The sequence below is a fragment of the Calliopsis andreniformis genome, chromosome 5, assembly GCF_051401765.1.
Source record: "Calliopsis andreniformis isolate RMS-2024a chromosome 5, iyCalAndr_principal, whole genome shotgun sequence".
Lineage (NCBI taxonomy): Eukaryota > Metazoa > Arthropoda > Insecta > Hymenoptera > Andrenidae > Calliopsis > Calliopsis andreniformis.
The window spans coordinates 12,654,106-12,674,466 of NC_135066.1; the positions used below are offsets into that span (position 1 = coordinate 12,654,106).

Genomic DNA, 20,361 nt, shown 5'->3' on the forward strand with positions numbered 1-20,361 from the left:
AATTAAAGTTAGGTAATAAAACAATTAATATAATAATTATCTATTTATTGTATTATACATATGTATAGTACTTATAATAATATCTCTCTCGATAATTCAATTATCTCGTTGGCGATGGCACTCATTTTGAGAAACACTGCTTTATGGTGAAACATCATTACGATTGGATCATAGAAGTAAATAAAAGAACTGTAGTAAGATCTTTTGGAAGAAGCAGCATTGATGAAGCAGAGTGAATCTACGACACGTACAAAAATTTGGAATCCTTCAAAAAGTGTTAATGAATGTTATAAGAAGCTATTGAAGATATTTTGGAAATGCATACGGAAATTTGTAAGTAGAAACCCTTTGTAGGAGAGGAAACTTATTTGTAATTTCCCATGTGTGTACATTACGAATGAAACCATTCAATAATCTACGGACGTTAACCCAACGCAATAAGTGATAATATCATTAAAAATCACGTAATACTTGGCAAAGTAAAAAGATATCTAATACGGAAATAGTGAAAGTTGCGTAAGAGCGAATGCATTCAAGGTCACTATAGAATAACAAATTAAAAGTTTATAGTTCCAAATTCTAGCAAAAACGCTTGTTCGTGAAGTTAAACTATTATGTGTTACAAATTTTAATGATCATTCTAATTTGAATATTCTAACTTCATTCATATTTGAATATTCTAGCATTTTATTTGCTTTAAAAGCAACAATAATGTTAAATATAATATACTTGTTTTATTTCAAATAAATTCTATTGATTGAAATATAAAATTTCAATAACTTTTTAAGGACTGTTTAACAAAACATGAGATTATTTAGATTTAGAAAAAACATTGAGAAGTTGGGAAATCATTTGTTTTATATTTAATGTGTTTATAATTGATAGTTGACAAACATAAAACAATGGAAAACATTATTTTTTGTTTCTTTGTATTAATCTCATTAATATTTTATCATCTCTTTACTTTGTACAAAAAATTTTTAAATATAATACTTATATAAATACATACAATAATTTTACAGAATTTTAGTAAATGAATTCAATAAATATTTAATAGGCACATATTTTGATGATATAAGATGAGAGTGTGTATTCCATTTTCAGTTATGAGACTGAAATTCTGTAACTTATAATGAACATCTATTAATTCATTGAACAAAATATTAAAGCCAAATAAATTTAATACAAATGTATATTATTGTATGTTAGCATTAAACTCACGCCGTTCTCTTGCACGTCGATTTTGAAACCAGATTTTTACCTGAAACACAAAAATAATACATTAATTAAAATTCATAACATTACTTAAAAAGAATCAGTAAATTAATATAATTATTGCACATATATTTAAAATTATACGTTAGAAATTGATATTGATTTTTAAAATTAATTTAAATTAATGTAACTGTTATCACTTATATCACAAGTAATACGTATAAAAGAATATATCAATTATAAAATTGTGTAAAATCAAATTACAATATTTTCCTATATTATATTTTAACATTTCTACATGTATTCTTTGAAATAACTTATATAATCATAGTCATTTTTAGAAGTGAAATATCATTTTGATCAAATAATAGTAACTTTATTGTATCAAATATGCAATATGATATTAAAAATATTAGAAAATATTTTACATGTCTTATAATATAGTAACGTTTATGTGTATGCTTTTGTGAAATATGCTTTTTATGAAACAGTATGCTGCTATTCTAAAACTGATCTAGAATTATAATTCAATGTACTCTGTATTTGAGTTGAAGAATGGAGAACATTGTATACATATGCAAATAAAGATGTGAACAAATACATGTCTTTGATGATTTCGGGGTTACTATCGCTGTCAAACGATAAGGAAGTACCTATGACTTCTCGTCTATGTAAGTCAAGGTCGACTCGACATTCCGAAATTTATTAGAAATTTCGAAATTATACTTAAACGATTATAATCTGATGATTATATGTTAATACATATTTGATCACATTACAGTACGTATTATTTTTCAAAAATACTATTTAATTGAGTCAATAAACCGAAAAATACAAATTTCCACGTTTTAAATATAATTAAAACTTTTTAATAAAGAAGTAAATGGTAACATAGTAAAGATACCCTATTAGGTGGAAGTTTTAAAGTAACAGAAATATCCAATACGTCGTTTTTTGTAAGATAAGCACTACATCGAAACTTCTTTTCCAAAAAATCAAGTTGGAACATTGAAAATGGTATTCGAGGATGAAGACTCGGTTTTCTTTTGTGTTTGCCCATTGTCGGCTTCCGAGGAATTTTTGGAGGTTTATATCTCGTGAATTGTAGCCACTCGAACTGTTTTATACTTTCCATTGCGTCTAAATTTTCTGTTTTATCTTTGGAACTTCTTAATTTCACACCTAAATTATCCTTAAAATTTTTATTCTCATATTTTGACTGCTTATTATTACAGTTTTCATTCAAATATATAGATTTATTGTTACCGAGCACTTCACTTTGATTTTTCTTCAACTGTCTTTTTCCTTTATCAGATTTTCTTTTTTGATCTCGTTTTAAATGTCGCAGGAGGTCTTCTTTCTGTCGGTCATGCGTTTTGAAATTTTGTCCACTGTTACTTTTACTTATTTCTTTACAATTCAAATTAATTTCTTCGGGCAGAAATTTTTTAAAACCCTTTTTGTGTTCTTTTGTCTCCTCGTCAGTTTTCATCGCGTGTATATCTTTTTCTCTATCTATAATTGTCAAATTTAATTTCGAGTCGGTTATAGTACATGCTCTATCAATGTTATTAAAAAGATCAGGATTTTTGCAAATCTTGTTTCTATCATATTGCTCCAAATTTGTATACAATTCTCTACAATTTTTTCTATAATTTATTTCAAAGTTCTCTTCTACATCAATCTTAGTATTTCTCAAATTCACCTCACAATTGTCTTTCTCACAAAGCTCGTAAGTTTTCTTCAAATTATTCATTATACACGCTCTTCCCTCGCTACTTTCGTTACAATTTTCTATATTTATTCTAGATTCTTCTTCGATATTTTCTATATAATTTTTCTTTTTCATTCCCAATTTTTCCTCTGCATTCAACTGTAAATTCGTTCCAGAATATTTTTCATCTCTGTTTTCTCTCGTGCCATCACAATCATCGAAGTTGCATTGAAATTTGTTTTCGTACCGACCAGTTTGTTCAAATATAAATGTATCTGCTAAAATACTCTCTATACTGAAGTCCTTCATCTTTCTCACCGCTTTCATGTCGAAACTTTAACTGCGGTCGTTTAATGAAATCCTCTTTATATATGGCCCTCGAATACGACCCCAAATTTTGCCGACTTGTGGCTATTGAGGCTCAGTTTCGAATTAAACGCATAGTTGAACATTCAACGCTATCTCATCGGATCAGTGTTTCGCTATACAGCGACTTTCAACTTCACCTTTCTTTCTAAACAAAATATCATATACATCAGATTTTCCAGTAAACTTTTCTAAATGAAAAATATAATCTTTCTCTGCTATCTCATTATAAACTCATATTTTTTATACTATTTCAATTTCAATTTATTACGTATTTTTAAACCCGTGGAAAGCTTTTTCTATCATTGCCTATTGTATTTTATTCAAATTTCTGTCCTCTCTTCTATTGAATTATATTTTAATGAAGTTGCTACGAATGATAACGAGTGTTCAGATCATTAAGTGACATCGTAAAATTATATTTAAAATATTTGATAACTTTTATGAAAACAGGGTGCCAAAAAGGATGCATAATATGGAAACAAAAAAATATTCTTATTGTACAAGAATAAATATTGTTGCTATGACCAAATATTGTAATTCGATGTAGGGATGAAGAGCAAGAATAGTATCGAGTTGACAGACACTGTTCAACTGGTGGTACTCGAAACTATCATGTAATCCAGAGTACAGAATCTACAAGACTATCGATCGGTATTCTGTAATAACAATGTAATTGATACTGTTGTGGGGAGAAAAGAAAAGGGAGTGAATGAAGCGTGTACGCAGCCCTTATACGAAGATTTGAATGGAGCAGATGGGACGCGGTGAAGTTGATGTAATTAGAAGACTGTATAGTAGCGGGATTATCCGATAAATAGACCGAAGGGTAAATACAAATATTTCGACATTCTGCTCTTTGTGCTGTTCATTTTTGGTCACACTTCTTACCTGTATTACATGTACCTATGCATTAATACAATAAATAATAACAATAACAAAAAATTAATTATTACCTTCCCTAAATGAACTTTTAAACATTTTTAACGTTATTTAGCGATAAAGAATTTTAACTTCATACCAGTATTAAAAAGTCAAAAATTAAGAACTTATATCTATATTAGTAATATAAAAAAAAATTAAATGTTGCTCACTAAGAGGGTTTTAGTTTTAATCTAGCCAAAAACGGGCGAAAGCGATGATATTTAGAACCTTTTCTGTTAGGAAACTGTTAGAAACTGGGCTTTTATACTTTACATGATTATTTATACAAATTTAATTTTTACGTGTTTCATATTAGTATAACAGTACTCTTGGAAGTTGCATAACTTTATTAGATTTGGATTGCAACATGATATTCTAAGAATATGTTTCTACAACTTTAAACTTTTAAAAAATTTATAAAAATCTGTTTACAGACGTAGATTATAAGACCCTATCAGTCTAAAAAGAACACATAAGTAATTCAAATATTCGCGCCTCCTTCAATGCGAACTCTCAAATCGAGATTAAATGCGAAGAGACACAATGTGAATCGTTCTAATGTTCCTTGTACATACACATTTGCTCAACTGTAAATCATTCTTTATACTTTAAACTATTGCATGTTATTATCCCTAAATATAACGTTACATTAACACAGTATGGTATTATGCTTCGAAATGTGAGTGAACAATATTTGTTTTAATGTATAAAAAAACTGTCATGATAATACAGAATATTATTGTTAGAAAGAAATAGAGCATAAGGATCGTTTAACTTTATATTTGTAAGATTAATATGTGAGTGAAAATAGTTTAAATAACAAAAAGAACGATATCTGTTATAAAGCATAGTTCAGGTTTATTTTTAACGTCAATAGGACAGACGTCTGTAAAAATATGTTAATAATCAACGTTAAATTTGTGTGAATGTCTTATAATAAGAAAATGTAAAGACATTTGTACACATATATGTCTTCTTGAAAGTCAGAAAAGTGAGGATAGCAAGAAAAATATGTTTCGTTTTCTAACAAACAAATTACATTGATGCAAACGAGGTCATGTAGTTTATTGCCAATAATTCCAATAAATAAGTATTAAAATATAATTACTAATTTGCTTTGATGAAATATAGTTCTAAGGTCATAACCATAGTTATTGAATAGTCACTGTAGATATTAGTTCTAGAAATATCATTAAGAGGCTCTGTTACCAAGTTTATTCGATATGCAAAGAGAATATTGTATGTAACAGTTTCACATGTATACATATAGAAAATATTACTTATATCATGACAGTTTTAAGAAAGCAATCTTAAGGATTCAGACAACTTTAACTATGTTCGACTAATGACATTTCACATCTTTTAGGTAACTAAATCCAAAACAAGGAAGCTTTGAGTTTTTTTATAAACTAATAGAAATTGTTGCAATGGGTGCTGAACAAAGTACTCGCAAGCTTACCATTGATAATGAAGAAATAGACGTTATCAAGGTATCAAACTCAGTTGTGCAACGACTAGCTCAGAAAACAAATGAAGCACATGGCAAATCAGCAGCAGAAGTAAGACCTCCTACGTTGTCAGAACCACATACAGTTTCATCTCAACCACCACAAAGTGGCACCGTACCAATCTCATCTGGATACCCTGTATATTATTATCCACAATTAACATTATCTGCTCTTGAAATACAGAAAGAGAAAGAGAAAGAACTTCACAATCAAGATCTGTACTGGCAAAACCGTATAGCAAACTTACAGAAAAATCACATAAAAATTGATCGCATTATAGATGAGGAGCATAAAAAAGCAATAGAAGAATTTTATGTGGATGGTATGTCTATGATATTGCATTTAAAAAAACATATTAGTTTTTTTAATGTTCATTTAAAAACAATGCTTTTCAGAAAAGTCTAATGAAATACAAATTGTTAATTTTATAGGTAAAAAGAAAGTGAATAACCAAGATACAGTGCAGCCATGCTTAGAAAATACTGAAAAAGTGCTGAAGTGTTACCAAGAAAATCCTAAAGAGATTTTGAAATGTTCCAGTTTAGTTGAAGAATTTTCTAATTGCGTTGATCAACGACGTGCACGCATAATTGCAGCACGTTGTTAATACTTTTTGATATTGTATGGTATCATTAGTAGTTCGATGCAATTTAATGTTGTTTAATACAGAAATTTTTAGTCATTAACAATAAAATATGTGATATATAAGAAGAGCTTTCACGTTTATTTCTATATTGAAAAATGAAATAGCTCATTAGAAAAACCTTGTATTATGAACATGAAAAAATTTGTATAAAGATTAACATAAAAATATTTCTTTTTTGTTAATTGATATAGATCATTCCTTTGTATATAGGGTGATTCTGGCAATTAGGTCAGGCACTAGTTCTCTTCCAAGTGAAGTTAGAAAAAAATCATAGACAACAATTTTGCAGTGTTTAATAAGCTCTATCATTCTAACAATTTTTTTTAATAATTTCTGATATATTAGACTCAATGTGGATATTTGCTGATAAAAAACCATACTCCAATTTAATTCAATACAATTTTTATCTACACTTCAACGAAAAGACGAAAAGTTTCCGATGAATTTTTTTGAAACACAGCAAATAGTCGGTAATAAATACGTTCATTTGTTTCGTTTCCTTTTATACGAAAGCAACATGAGAAGCAATAATGACCGTTGATGGTCAATGTACAACATGCAAGTACATACGTACGTATGAGTGTATTAGCAAGTACTCTCTTGCCTATAAATAGATTCTATTTAGGAATTCAACTTCCTCGTGAGCAACCAGTATATGTTTAGTTAGTGCTGATCTTTCGACGTAAACGGGCCACCATTAATTCTAATAACTACTTTCTTATTACTGTGCAATTTCATTGATTTGAATAAGCATCAAAATCCTTGTGTTTGAATCGCAATAAATAATTCTATGCAAAATTATTTTGCAAACGTAGCTGCATGTTATATTCATTAATTAGGTATTATTTTAGCGTATATAAAATAACTACAGTTAACGTATTATTTGAGTGATATTAATTGTTTAGGATTTATACATTTCTAGAACTTTTACTTATTTTATATAAATATATAGATCAAATATCGATAGAAATTATAAATATTGTTTTTAGATTATAAAATTTACAATTAAACATTTTCTCACGATTGGTAAGATACCACGTGATGTTCAAATTTGCCGGTTTCAAAATAGTTTATAGACGCGAATAAAGAATCGAAATTGAAATGTATTAAATCTGTATTTGCATTTTATGCGAAGTATGCGTTTTACATTAGGTAATTTTAATACCGATCTCGTTTTAAATAGTTTATCCATTCAATCCCAAAAACTTTCCTTTCAACTGTCTTCTTAAAAATGGAGCACCAAACTGTTTGTGCAATTTGTGGAGAAGCCGCGAGCCATAAGTGTAGTGCTTGTGAAAATGTTTATTATTGTGGTAAAAAGCATCAAAAGGAAGATTGGAAAAGGCATGTAGCTGCTTGTAAGTCATTCAAGGTTAATATCTATCAATGATCTTGAAACTTGTTACGAAATTGATAGAACAAATAGACAAAATTCTATCTAATAATACCATGACTTTTCAATAATATTTTACTACCAAATAAATTTTTATTTCAATAATATAAAATCTGATTATGCAAAAAATCCATATTAATTATAACAAATAAATGCATCATAAATACTATAAAAAGCAAACGATACAAAAAATAATATAAACTAATATACATAGTAATAGAAAATAAAAGATTTCTGCAGAAATTTGAATGACACAATTTTCACGCAGATTTTCTTGTAAGAATCTGTGGAAAATATGTGTTACAAATTTAGAAAATTATTTTGAAGTTAGCGGAAAATCCAACGTTGGGTCGCCATTATATTGCCACGAGAAAGATTAAAGTGGGAGAAATAATTCTCAAAGATGACCGACCCCTGATTGCTGGTCCCATGCATAATTCTGTCCCCGTCTGCCTTCGATGCTATACAGTGCTGAATAAAAATATTGCAATACCCTGCCCGAAATGTGGATGGCCTCTTTGCCAGAACTGCAAAGACCATGGACCAGAATGCGAGTTCACTTCTTCACGGAGGGATGATAAGGTGAACATTTTTGTCTTAAAACGTATATGTTTATAACTTTGAAAAATGAGGGAAGTCAAAATAAATATTTTTGTGTAATCAACTGTGAGTCAGGAATGTATAATTATTTTTATAGAAGCTTAAACATTGTGAAATGAAATACCCCTGTACGTAGGCAAATTCACAACATTTGTGTAGATTCAGTTCCAGTTACAGTAAAAAGTTGTTGAAAAAAAATATATAAAATATCCTGTTTTTGTTATCATGGATTAATACATAGTATAATAAATTCAACTGAATCTGCGATCGATGCATTTTCGAGAATATTCATGCAACAATTCAATATATAGTAAAAACCTTAACAACATTTCAAGGTTTAAAATCTTAGTTAATTGTAGGAAATGGGAGGATGATTATAGGACAAAAATAATTAATAATCTGCAAAATAGAATAGTCTGCGCAGTCTTCTGTTTATACATATACATACGACTTACATTATCTGTTGTAATCTCGTCATAATCTTCATCATGTTAGAATTACCAACGAGAAAAAATATGACTCTCTATGTGATAAATTAAATTCAGATTCGTGAGATAAATAAAGTACAGTCTCATTATCTCATGCTAAAATAGTCTAATTCTGTATCTCGCTGAATTTTGTTGTGACTGTCTTCTGTCTACGTCTGTATCTACATCGAAAGAGACCGCGCTTTTTCGAAGCATTATCAGAATAAATAGTGCATAAAATATTGCAATCTAATTAAAATAAATGTAATATTATAGGTATCTATCACTGAATTTGGTTTTCCACATCCGAGTTACCAATGTATAAATGTTATAAAAGCATTATCCATGAAAGATACAAATCCGAAAACTTATGCAAAATTGTTATCCCTTGAGAGCCACTGCAATCGAATAAAAGAAAAAGACAGCTTCGTTTTCGAGGATCCGTTAAATATTTTGCATTTCATCAGAAGATTTTTCAAAACTGATGATATACCAGACGAAGATATTACAAAAATCGTTGGAATTCTTCAGGTATACGGTTCAATGAATTATTAAGTGAATATTGAATCGTTTCTACAATATTTCTGAAGATTTATATAATTCTTAATAATTATTATGTAAGCTAAATTTATTTAAAAATTTTTTTTAAATCACAGGTAAATGGACACGAAGTTCCTCTCACGGAGCTTCCATTCGTAGCAGTTTACGAATTAGCATCATTACTTGAACATGCTTGCAGAGCAAATTGTTCAAAAAGTTTCACTGATGAAAGTGGATTAATAATTCATGCTGCAATACCTATTGCAAAAGGTCACTTATTAACTTATTAAAATTATATTGTACAAAAATTTATTACACCATTCCAGAAAATAATTTTAATTTCAGTTATGTGAAATTACTTTTTTTAATGTTAAAAGTTATATGTACATGTTAACTCTTTTCCCAATTTGAAGTTTTTAATCACTTGCGCTATAACGATGTATTATACATGTCGTCATTTCAATTTTTTTATTTGGTTAAATCTCAATTTTCTTTTAATATCTTGTATTTTCCCTATAACTTTATAAAAGTAGTTTCAAAATGTGAGTTGAGTGTAATAATTCATATGATCTCAATTTTACAACACAAGTGGTTAAAAGCTTTATAGAAAATGCAATTTCATGAATTCAAAATATTGTTTCAGGAGACCACATTTCCATCTGTTACACAGATCCATTATGGGGTACTGCAAACAGAAGGCATCATCTTTCACAGACAAAATTTTTTGAATGCATTTGTGATAGGTGTAAAGATCCAACAGAATTTGGAGTCATGTTTAATTCTATAAAGTGCACTAAAATGTAAGCTATTGTAAGTTACAACACAAAAATTGACACTTAAGTGCGTTTTTTTATAAATATGTATACATGTATAGTAAATCTTGTACTGCGAATTCATACATATTGTAAATTTGTAAACAAAATTACACAGTTGCAAATCTATTTTTAGGGATTGCATTGGATACATGCTACCAAAAACTTTTCTTGATCAAAAACAAAAAAATTACATATGTGCTACATGTGAACTAGAGATGGCTTATGATAAGGTTGAAGAAGTTCTGGAGAAAATTGGAGTAGACCTTGCAAGCATGAGAAAACATGATGTTACTGCATGTAAGGAATTTTTAAATCGTTACAAAAATGTACTTCATCCAAATCATTTCTATATTATTGATGTAACTATTGCTTTGGCTCAATTAATTGGTCAAGAAAACAGAGGATTACAAATAGTCAATGAAGACCTTCTTATAGAGAAAATTGAATTATGTAAAAAACTTAATGATTTATTAAAGATTCTTGCACCTGGTAAGTTGAAATATAACACAATTTATTTATAATTATTATTTATGTAAAAAGATGAAAATGTATCTTAATGTTGTAGCTGAAAATCGTATTAGAGGATTAATTCTTTTTGAAATGCATGCAGCACTTGCAGAATTCAGTAGAAGACACATTGAAGAAGACACTTTAGTACTATTATTGGTAAAACTTTCAATTCATATATATTTAAAAAGATATTTTCTTTTCTTTTTCATTGTTTAACGTCCAATTTCTTTTCTTTTTTTTTTCATTTTTTAAATAGGAGGCGAAAAAATGCTTGGTTGAAGCTTATCAATTACTAAAGCAGGAACCAAAAGTTCTTCCAGAAGGAAAAATTGCAGATAAAGCTAAACAAAATTTACAAGAAGTGGATGGAATTCTAAAACGTCTTAATTCAAAAGCTGGAAACCTTAGGTAGAATAAATTGAATACAAAGTTAAATTATACTATAGCAATGATCTTAATTTAATTTTAAAAATGTCTTTCATGTCATTGTAGCAAATATAGTGAAAAATTGTCAATAAAACTGTGTGCTATACAACAAACGTATATAACAGGAATTAACTGCACTTTTTTCTGTACATTTTTTTCCGTTTTTGTTACTCTTGAATTTTATTGACTCTTCAGATCCGCGAAATTTGTTAAGGCGCCAATACATTACTGTCACATCACGTGAACTCACGGTACACATTATAGCAAGTATATAGCGTGTGCCGACGTTTTTCCCTTGTTTTAAATCTATTTTGCTATTATATATATTGCGATTTCACGTGACGTAACAGTAATGTGTTCACACCTTTAACGAAGACTACAATATATTCACACTTCTTATTTCAAAGATGTAAAAATCAACTGAACTGTAGTGACACAGCATTACTTATATATTCACTACATGACATTCTTACTAATGAACTATTGAAAGGTGCATCAAGTAGATAATTACCTTTTATTAAATATTTATACATAAATGTTTCATCTAAATATTAAATCTATACAACATTACATATGTAATATTAATTTTTTTCATTTTCTTCAGCCTTTTTAACTTCAGGAAACCATTTATAATAAAGCTGCTCATATTCTTTTTTAAGTTCTTCTCTTCGAGCAAAATATTTTGGATAGTGAGCTTTCTCCATTGGATCCCATAAATCCAGCAAATAATCTGGTGCATAAGCCTCTCTGTCATATGCCACACCACCTATACAATTAGGGAACTTCAGTGGCTGCCAATGTTGTTTATTAAATACTTCTTCTTCTCCTTGTATTAAAAGCATTTTCGCAACACGGGCATCTGGTATAATTTTATTTTCATCGAAACGCTTTCTCAACAAAACTGCTTGGTACCTTAATCATAATATTATTTAAACTTAGATTAATGGTGAACACACATTATATGATATGTAAATATCTACATAATAAATGTCACAGTCATATAATTAACACTAGAACAACCGTGTTAATATATGTCTATTTTTAACGATGTGTCATAATTACAAAAACTCACTGAGACTTACTGAGAAAAAAGTAACGTCTATAAAGGATAAAATGTGTGTAAGAAATAATCATTTCCATCATTTTGAATGGTTTGGTTCTTCTAATGTTAAATTTTACATTAAAAAACAATACGATATTCATAACATAAAGTTCTAAAGTCTATAATCTGTGTATTATATATGTTCTCTAATATCCTAATCCCATTGTTTCATTTTTAAAACTTAAAATCCTCAACATTGAATATCTTATAAATATTAATCATCTGCCTTTAAAATTGGGTATCATTAGCTTCAGTATCAATAAGCTCTATCACTGTGCCATACGTATTACAAAAAGAACAGGACACTTGGGGACCTTCTTTTGTAAGATAAAATTTGTTTTTAAAATGCAAGAGGCAAGTTTTCTGCAACTAGCATAAGTTATTAACGTTCGAAAAATCTTAATTATTAAAGTGCAAAAATAAGAATATGTTTTACGCGTAAAAAAATTAGAAACAGTTTTAAATGTAGTACCTAAATTCAAGTGTTCGTGGATGCCAGTCCTTCAGAGAACGTAAAGCACGTTTATAAAGACGACATACTTTTTGACTGTGAGTAAGTAATTCCGATGGCAATTGAGCCATTTTTTCTAAGGTTGACAACAAAATTTACTTGAAAACCACTTTCCTCGATTATCTAACGATATAAATAGTCATAAACTATGTGAAAACAAGACAAACTAGATGGGAATTCGAGGTCGCAAAAATTGTAACATTAAATTATTTTAACTTTCAGACAATTTAGCTATTATTTAAAATTATACTAAAAGATGAGAGTAATAATATTATTTACATAACTATACACATAATATAATCGTATACTTAAAACTTCTTAAAATATGAAACACAAAAGCATTTTAATATTATCTGGTTTATTAATTTTCTTAAAAATAATTTGAATATAAATTATGCGATTTATTTTCATATAAAATTCCTCGTTCTTATATCAGTTATTGACCATAAGATATAATCATTATCAATTTGTGAAATTTAATTACTACATATTATTCACTCGTAAAAATGACAAATTTTCATAACAATATGAGCAAATATAAAACAAAACGTAATGAAACAAATATTAAAGACGTGTAGATAATTCATTATTGAAAAATTTAAAAGACGAAGAACTTCCGGTTAAGCAACGCGACGGAAATGCAGTTAGCCACAAAGAATGGCGATTGTCGTTTCATTTACAGACCCTTTATTTTTCAGCTTACTTAACGACCGATTCTTAGGACGCGACGTGAACTTTAATCTCTTCCACGATATCAGAAGTCTCTGAATTAAAGTCATTGTGCAATGAAATTAAGCTTCGATATTCACTTTGAAAGGCGAAAATAGTTTTGAGATACATATTAAGCAGCAAATCCAACCTTCAATTTCTGCTGTAATACGGAAAGAAATTTCACCATATTATCAAAACGGAAATTTGCGTAAACTGTTGAGTGTCCTTTGAACAAGAATATAGTCCAGTTCATTGACTACATTAGAGATAAAAAAAAATTGTTTAATTTCTTTAGTTTGATGACTGAATAATATCATGATAATCAATTTACATTACGAATTGAGCATTAAACTTCTTTACAACGAATGAACATTTCGTTTAAACCTCGAATCAAAAGTCTAGGATCGAGTTTTCAATATTGACGACAGTAGTTCGTTTCCTTCGAACGATTTTCAACGAGCGAAATGGTGCCGACGATGCCGCCTGATTCGCATAAAATTTCGCTGAAGATAATCGAAGCGATAAAACAACACCCTGTTTTATATAGTGCTGAAGTGAAGGGTTCTTCCGTTAAACTTCAGGAATTCCGGCAGAAGGTCTGGAAGAGGATTTCCGATGAGCTTGGTCTTGATCGTATGATCCTGTTTTTTTCTTCCTTATTTTTATATGAAAAATAACTTTGTATTCATTAACCCTTTTACGAATACAATGTTCTTTTTTTACTTCGTATCCATTGGGACAAAAGTTTAAGTACTTTCACGATTGTTTATATTTTACATAATGTTGAAAGTATTTAACTACATGTACTAAAGTTAACAACATTTATTCTTCTTTCTTTCAAACATAAAAATAAAAAATCTTTAATTTTATTTTGTGTATTTGTGATCCTGTTAAGTCAATCTTCCTGTGTGTATCATCTTAGTATTTTATATTTCTTTATAAATCAATATTAAAATTCGAGGACTATATAAATTATTTATAATAATTTATTATAAATAATAAATAATTGTTTTATTGTAAATAAAGTTGAAATAATGTTTATAGCTACCTGGGTAAGATTAAGATGGAAAAATTTAAGGGATACCTATTGCCGCATACTCAAATACAAAAATAGAACAGAAAAAGGAGTTCGTAGGAAAAAGTGGATATTTGAGGATCATCTTAGCTTCTTAAAGTTTCCGTAAGAAAATTATTTGATCTATTAATATAATGTTTTATAATAATTCTTATATAGTTTGCTCAAAAATTATTATTTAAAATAAGTTTAAAAATCCATGAAAATATCTGTGCACTAGCATATATATATTTAAATTAATGTAATCATGCTCATTTAAAAACATTAAATATCAATAGAAATGTTCAATTAGGTATGAATCGGATTATCAGCCACAAAGCATAGAATTAACTGAGGATTATATTCAAGATATAAATGCTGGTGGGATCAGTTCAGAAGGTCTTCTGGAGCAACTAGAAGATCATAATGATGAAGATTATAGTGAATACTTAGAAGTCCTAGAAGAAACAACTGCAGATCCAATTTTGGACCGTGATTCTATGGAATTAAATGACAATGAAGATGAAGTAATAAAAAGTGTGGAGACAGAAGAAACAGCACAGAATGACATTGATACATATGCGCAACAAATTCAATCAAAATATAGAAAAATAAGGCCAAAGAAAATGAAGGTCGAGCCAGTTGAGGTGCCTACAACTTATAGTATATTAAAAACTTCATCTTTTAAGAATAAAGCAGTTGAAACGCCGATTTTTGTTGCCACATCAGCTACAAACAGTCCTACTAAAAGTACTTCCAAAGCAGATGTAAGTATTATTGTTTATGATTGTAATTATGAGTGTTAATATGTTTCAATTAATTAATACAATTTTTTTCTAGGACACACAAAACAATTATGATCAAATGTATTTAGCACCAGAAGGGAAAAGCAGCATAGAGATCTTTTTTGATAGCATGGCACAAACTGTTAAACGTCTTCCTCCAAAAGCACAAGCTGATATTAAAATGAACATATGTAAAATTGTAACAGAGGCAGAACTAAGATATTCTAGACGTAATACACCACACAGTACTCAACAATTCATAGCACCACCTGGAATGATTCCTAAATTAGTTCTCATTCCATGTAATATGATAGATAGTCAGAACAATAAGGGTTGACAATCCTTGATCATTTTTCTAAATGGAAACATTGTTGTAATGTACTGGGAGGTAAAAATTAATTTAATTCTCCAAAGGAGGTTTGGTAAAAAATGAAGCAAAAGGAACTAAATATTTGAAGCAAAGAAAACATTTTGATAAAGCAGATTTTTTATTTAGCATAGCGTTCCATGATTTTATAAGTTAAATTAATGGAGTTAAATCCATTTTGTACATATATGTTGTCATTACATTTTAAGCTGTTATGTACATAAATATACTTATTTTAATAGAATTGTGGTTGTTTACAAATTCCTATTCATACCTAGTTCATGAATATATTCTTTTACAAATAAATAGATTTTCGTAAAAATTATTCAAAGACATTTAAAATAAATAAAAACATTAAAAAAATAAAAAATATACTATTGTTTCGAACATTTATTTCAAAATTATTTGGTAAATATTTGGATTTATATACTTTTCCCAAATTTTATGGATAATGTTACTTCCCTATCATATCCAGGTCTACTCTCTTAACATGAAATATTTTGTAATAATTATACACGTTTAAGATTTATTTTTCAGAAATCAACAATTGTAAAGCCAGATATAGTCTAGAAAATACAAAATACCTAGATACATTTATGCACACATATATAGTAGTAGCATGTACATTGTACTGTACACACATCCACCACGTGGATGATTTATTTATCGACATTTCTGGTTGTAAACTACTACGACAAAAAAAATTAATTTTTGACACGTTTATCTATGACGAGTATATCATACTCGTGAAGCTTAAAATGTTTATGAGATTATAACCGAAGAATAAGATAACGGGAGTGTCAGTTTCAATTGGTGTATTCATTAAACCACATTAACAACAAAGATGTTACGTATTTTTAAGAATGGAACACGAATTAATTTATGTAAACATGTATCATTTCGGTCAGAAAGAACTTACTCGGAAAAGGTAAAAAATTTTATACAAATAGGTTAACTTTTAACCTTTGTAAAGTTTTATGCCATTTTTAATTTACTTATTTCTATCCTGGGTTATTTAATTTTGCTGTCTTTTATTACGTATCGTATTAATTTCTTCAACAAATTAAATATTATTTATTGTATTTAATAAGTTATAAAATTTCGATTTGTAACTATCGATTATCTCAATCGTACCTACAGTAGTGTTTAATTTCCGCGGGATTTAAAATGTACTCTATTGCTATAAGTAAGAAATATTGATATTAATTAGTATTTGACATGTATGTAAGAATTTAAACTGTATTTTCTTATATAACAAGAATGAAAATATTTCTTATTTCAATGTGATATTACATTGACATTAAAATATGCATAATTTTTTTATTATACCAATTTATAATTTTAAAATAATTTATGTTTATTGTAATGTAAGTACCTAAATACCTTATTAGTAATTTATTAAGTAATATTTTAGTCCAGTGAATTTTAAAAGCGCATAAGAAGTTCATCATCTTTCTGTAAGGGCCCTGCTAACTATTATATTAATTTAAATATCATTTTTAATTTGTAGGGTATCATTAAAAAAATTTTACAAAAACCTACGAAATCTAGTGTCTCAGCACCAAAACAAGTAAAGAATAAGTTACAATTAGTGAAAAATATGATTGCACCATGGCAATATAAACCGGATGACATAGTTCCATGGTCAGACCGTCCATTAGAAGTTCCATGTGAGTGTGACATTGTTATAATTGGAGGTGGTGTAATAGGTAGTTCAATAGCTTATTGGTTAAAAAAAACCGTTTATAGGGACATGAAAGTCGTAGTTGTGGAGAGAGATCCTACTGTAAGTTTACATTAATAAATTTATATATATTATTTAAATATGAAAAAAGCTAATATATACTTGACAAACATGCATTTAAATTTCTTTTGCAGTATAAACAATCCTCATCAGTTCTTTCTGTTGGAGGCTTACGTCAACAATTTTCTCTTGAAGAAAATATTGAAATGTCTCTTTTCGGTGCAGAATTTATACGTAATATTAATGATTATTTGGGCATTGAAGGAGAGCCTCCAGTTGATGTTTACTTTCATCCATATGGATACTTAATGCTGGCAGGTGAAAAAGGAACTGAAACACTAATGCAAAACTCAAAAATGCAAAATTTTCTTGGTGCAAAAAACATTTTGCTATCAAAACATAAGTTGAAAGACTTGTTCCCTTGGTTAAACACAGAAGATCTTATAGTGGGTTGTTTAGGATTAGAAAAAGAAGGCTGGTTTGATCCATGGTCTCTCCTATGTGCTTTTAAAAAAAAGGCACTGGTTTTAGGAGCACAATATGTTTATGGAGAAGCCAAAGGGTTTACTTATACAGATATCAATAAGCCAACTGGCAGAAGACTGGATAAATTAATAGTATGTTTAATAATAGGTTAATGATTTTTTTTCTATACACATTAAGCTTAAATTATGCTATAGAAAATAATTTTTAATTACTCTATGTATTTCATTTTCTACTCACTTATTCATTTTTTAGGTAGATACCTCAGAGGGAGAAAAAGCCATAAAATTTGCAATTGCTGTTGTGGCTGCTGGAGCGTCCAGTGGACATGTTGCAGGTTTGGCTGAAGTTGATTTTTTAGATGGAGTACGGCATTTGGCTTTACCTGTTGAACCAAGGCAATTAATAATTTCTTATTTCGTATTATTAAAAATTTATATGTTAAACAGTATGAATACATACTGAAGTAGATAATTTTACAGGAAAAGATATGTTTACTGTTTCCATTGTCCTGAAGGGCCAGGTTTAAATACCCCACTTACAATAGATTATACAGGAACATATTTCAGGTAAAAAAAGTACTGAATATCATAAATCATTTTCTTATCTACATATTCTGTATATCATTAATTAAGTTTTAACATTTATTGTAGAAGAGAAGGTTTAGTAGGCACTTATATCTGTGGAAGATCACCTAGTGAATCTGACGAGCCTTCCACTCAAGATTTATCTGTCGATCATGAGTATTTTAATGAACAAGTTTGGCCAATGCTTGCACAAAGAGTCAAAGCATTTGAAAAGCTAAAGGTTTGTTGAAGTTATAAAATGTTCCTTTATTTTACACAATTATTATAATATCTATGCTGCATTTAAATTTATGGAAAATGATAAAAATAATTATTACATAATTTGAAAGGTAGATATAGAAGTAAGATTACTCTAGGATTCTAAAATTACTAAGAGTAATTAAAAAGTCAAAGTTAAAGCTTCTATGCATTTACTCTTTTGTAGGTGAAGTCTTCTTGGGCAGGATACTACGATTACAATACTTTTGATCAAAATGGGATAATTGGGATACATCCATTTCATTCAAATTTACTTTTAGCAACTGGATTTAGTGGACACGGAATTCAACAAGCTCCAGCTGTAGGTAGAGCTATTACAGAATTAATAATTGAAGGTAAATTCGTGACTCTTGATTTATCTAAACTCGGTTTTGATAGATTTATTTATGATAGTCCTATGTATGAATCTAATATTGTTTGAAAATTTCTTTATATGTATAAACAGTGAGTATTGTGCGTATACCAATTTAGTGTACAAAGTTATACAGGATGTTACATAATGTGTGAGATTAGTTTTGGACAAGGAATAAAAAGTAATGAAAGAAGTTTATATGGATAAATGTCCTATTTGCTTCTGTTCCAAAGTATTGCTGATTATTGTATGTACATATTTCAGTCTTGTGTAAATGTTCATTTTTATAGAAAATTCTCTAAACGATTACTTTCTATTTAAATGTGTCTAAATAGAATAAACTGAATTGACTAATAGTCTAGAATTATCAGCAAGGTCAAAAAATATCTAGCAGTTATCAAGTACTGTTTACAAACAGTTTAGCAACGCGTGTGATATGTAAGTAGTTACAGTAGCTTAAAAAGTCAAATAGGGCACATATATTATTCCTTCATTATTTTGATTACTATTGAAATGAATCTTATATGTTATGAAATACTATATAGTATATTTGATTTAAGCGTATTTAGTTGTTACTAAGAAAATTAAAATATTATTTGTATATATTTAATTTAATTTTAATTTGAAATAAAGTGGCATTTCATTGTCCATAAAGCAAGTAAAAGATATGGATCGTAAAAATAACAGTAAGCTACTATTCAATCATTTTTTTATACCAACAGTCTGAAGATTTTGGACATTAAATATGGTCAAACATTTTGCATATATGTATAAGAAAAACACACAAGAGTGTGTAAGAAGACTTATGATAGTTCATAAACATTTAAACCAAATATACCATATTAGTTGTCTTAAGATAAATATGACATATAGTAATTATTATAGTATAGTAGAAAACGTAAAAGCATCTACTAGGACCCTTTCCATTTTATACAAAAGTACAACAAATTCATTTATATGTAGTGATAACAAGGAAGGAGAATACGCCATGTTTCAGATTTTATGTCTTTCTTTAATAAATGAAAAAGATATTACTATATGTGATGCTTATCTTCAAATACTTCATGTAGATATATGCTTGTTTTTCAAGCAACTTTGTATAAATTTATATATAGTCAAATATAATTTAAAATTCATGTAAAAACTATGTTTTACGGTTGCTAATTGTATAATGGATTTTTCAGCAGCTATTTTTATTGTTTATTATACAAATTTATTACTAAATAAAAAACTAATTCAAATTTCAATCAATATATTTATTATCATACTTTAGTATAATACTA

The 20,361-nt window shown here is 28.4% G+C and overlaps 5 protein-coding genes across 8 annotated transcripts; 4 read left to right on the forward strand and 1 right to left on the reverse strand.

The window, feature by feature from the left end:
- The first annotated feature begins 4,764 nt into the window (after nt 1–4,764).
- Chchd3 (Coiled-coil-helix-coiled-coil-helix domain containing 3) lies at nt 4,765–6,440 on the forward strand. The gene is made up of 3 exons (XM_076377974.1): nt 4,765–4,898; nt 5,586–6,049; nt 6,159–6,440. Exons 2-3 carry the CDS (start codon nt 5,647–5,649, stop codon nt 6,332–6,334), a joined length of 579 nt encoding a protein of 192 aa, XP_076234089.1. The 5' UTR covers nt 4,765–4,898; nt 5,586–5,646; the 3' UTR covers nt 6,335–6,440.
- A 1,012-nt stretch (nt 6,441–7,452) lies between these two features.
- Nucleotides 7,453–11,261, forward strand: LOC143179008 (SET domain-containing protein SmydA-8). 3 transcript variants are annotated; one of them, XR_013001886.1, is made up of 8 exons: nt 7,453–7,745; nt 8,094–8,348; nt 9,110–9,364; nt 9,490–9,643; nt 10,017–10,173; nt 10,322–10,677; nt 10,770–10,854; nt 10,955–11,009. XR_013001886.1 is itself a non-coding variant. In XM_076377972.1 (8 exons), the coding sequence occupies exons 1-8, from the start codon at nt 7,605–7,607 to the stop codon at nt 11,108–11,110; spliced, it is 1,575 nt and encodes a 524-aa protein (XP_076234087.1). In that variant the 5' UTR covers nt 7,458–7,604; the 3' UTR covers nt 11,111–11,261. The 3 variants fall into 3 exon arrangements, 2 of the variants coding, with proteins under 2 accessions (XP_076234087.1, XP_076234088.1); XM_076377972.1 differs by having other exon boundaries at nt 7,458–7,745; nt 10,754–10,854; nt 10,955–11,261; XM_076377973.1 differs by having other exon boundaries at nt 7,596–7,731; nt 10,754–10,854; nt 10,955–11,261.
- Nucleotides 11,262–11,619: 358 nt separating this feature from the next.
- Nucleotides 11,620–12,872, reverse strand: Nd-b22 (NADH dehydrogenase (ubiquinone) B22 subunit). Its single transcript, XM_076377976.1, has 2 exons — nt 12,699–12,872; nt 11,620–12,036 (listed from the first exon to the last, which is right to left on the reverse strand). Exons 1-2 carry the CDS (start codon nt 12,806–12,808, stop codon nt 11,706–11,708), a joined length of 441 nt encoding a protein of 146 aa, XP_076234091.1. The 5' UTR covers nt 12,809–12,872; the 3' UTR covers nt 11,620–11,705.
- A 510-nt stretch (nt 12,873–13,382) lies between these two features.
- LOC143178931 (uncharacterized) lies at nt 13,383–15,892 on the forward strand. Its single transcript, XM_076377870.1, has 4 exons — nt 13,383–14,081; nt 14,493–14,628; nt 14,816–15,269; nt 15,343–15,892. Exons 1-4 carry the CDS (start codon nt 13,913–13,915, stop codon nt 15,622–15,624), a joined length of 1,041 nt encoding a protein of 346 aa, XP_076233985.1. The 5' UTR covers nt 13,383–13,912; the 3' UTR covers nt 15,625–15,892.
- Nucleotides 15,893–16,140: 248 nt separating this feature from the next.
- Nucleotides 16,141–20,304, forward strand: LOC143178807 (FAD-dependent oxidoreductase domain-containing protein 1). Of its 2 annotated transcripts, none has more exons than XM_076377660.1 (7): nt 16,141–16,582; nt 17,165–17,440; nt 17,533–18,015; nt 18,137–18,279; nt 18,364–18,450; nt 18,535–18,688; nt 18,893–20,304. In XM_076377660.1, exons 1-7 carry the CDS (start codon nt 16,499–16,501, stop codon nt 19,145–19,147), a joined length of 1,482 nt encoding a protein of 493 aa, XP_076233775.1. In that variant the 5' UTR covers nt 16,141–16,498; the 3' UTR covers nt 19,148–20,304. The 2 variants fall into 2 exon arrangements, with proteins under 2 accessions (XP_076233775.1, XP_076233776.1); XM_076377661.1 differs by lacking the exon at nt 16,141–16,582 and having other exon boundaries at nt 17,169–17,324; nt 17,404–17,440.
- The last annotated feature ends 57 nt before the right edge of the window (nt 20,305–20,361 follow it).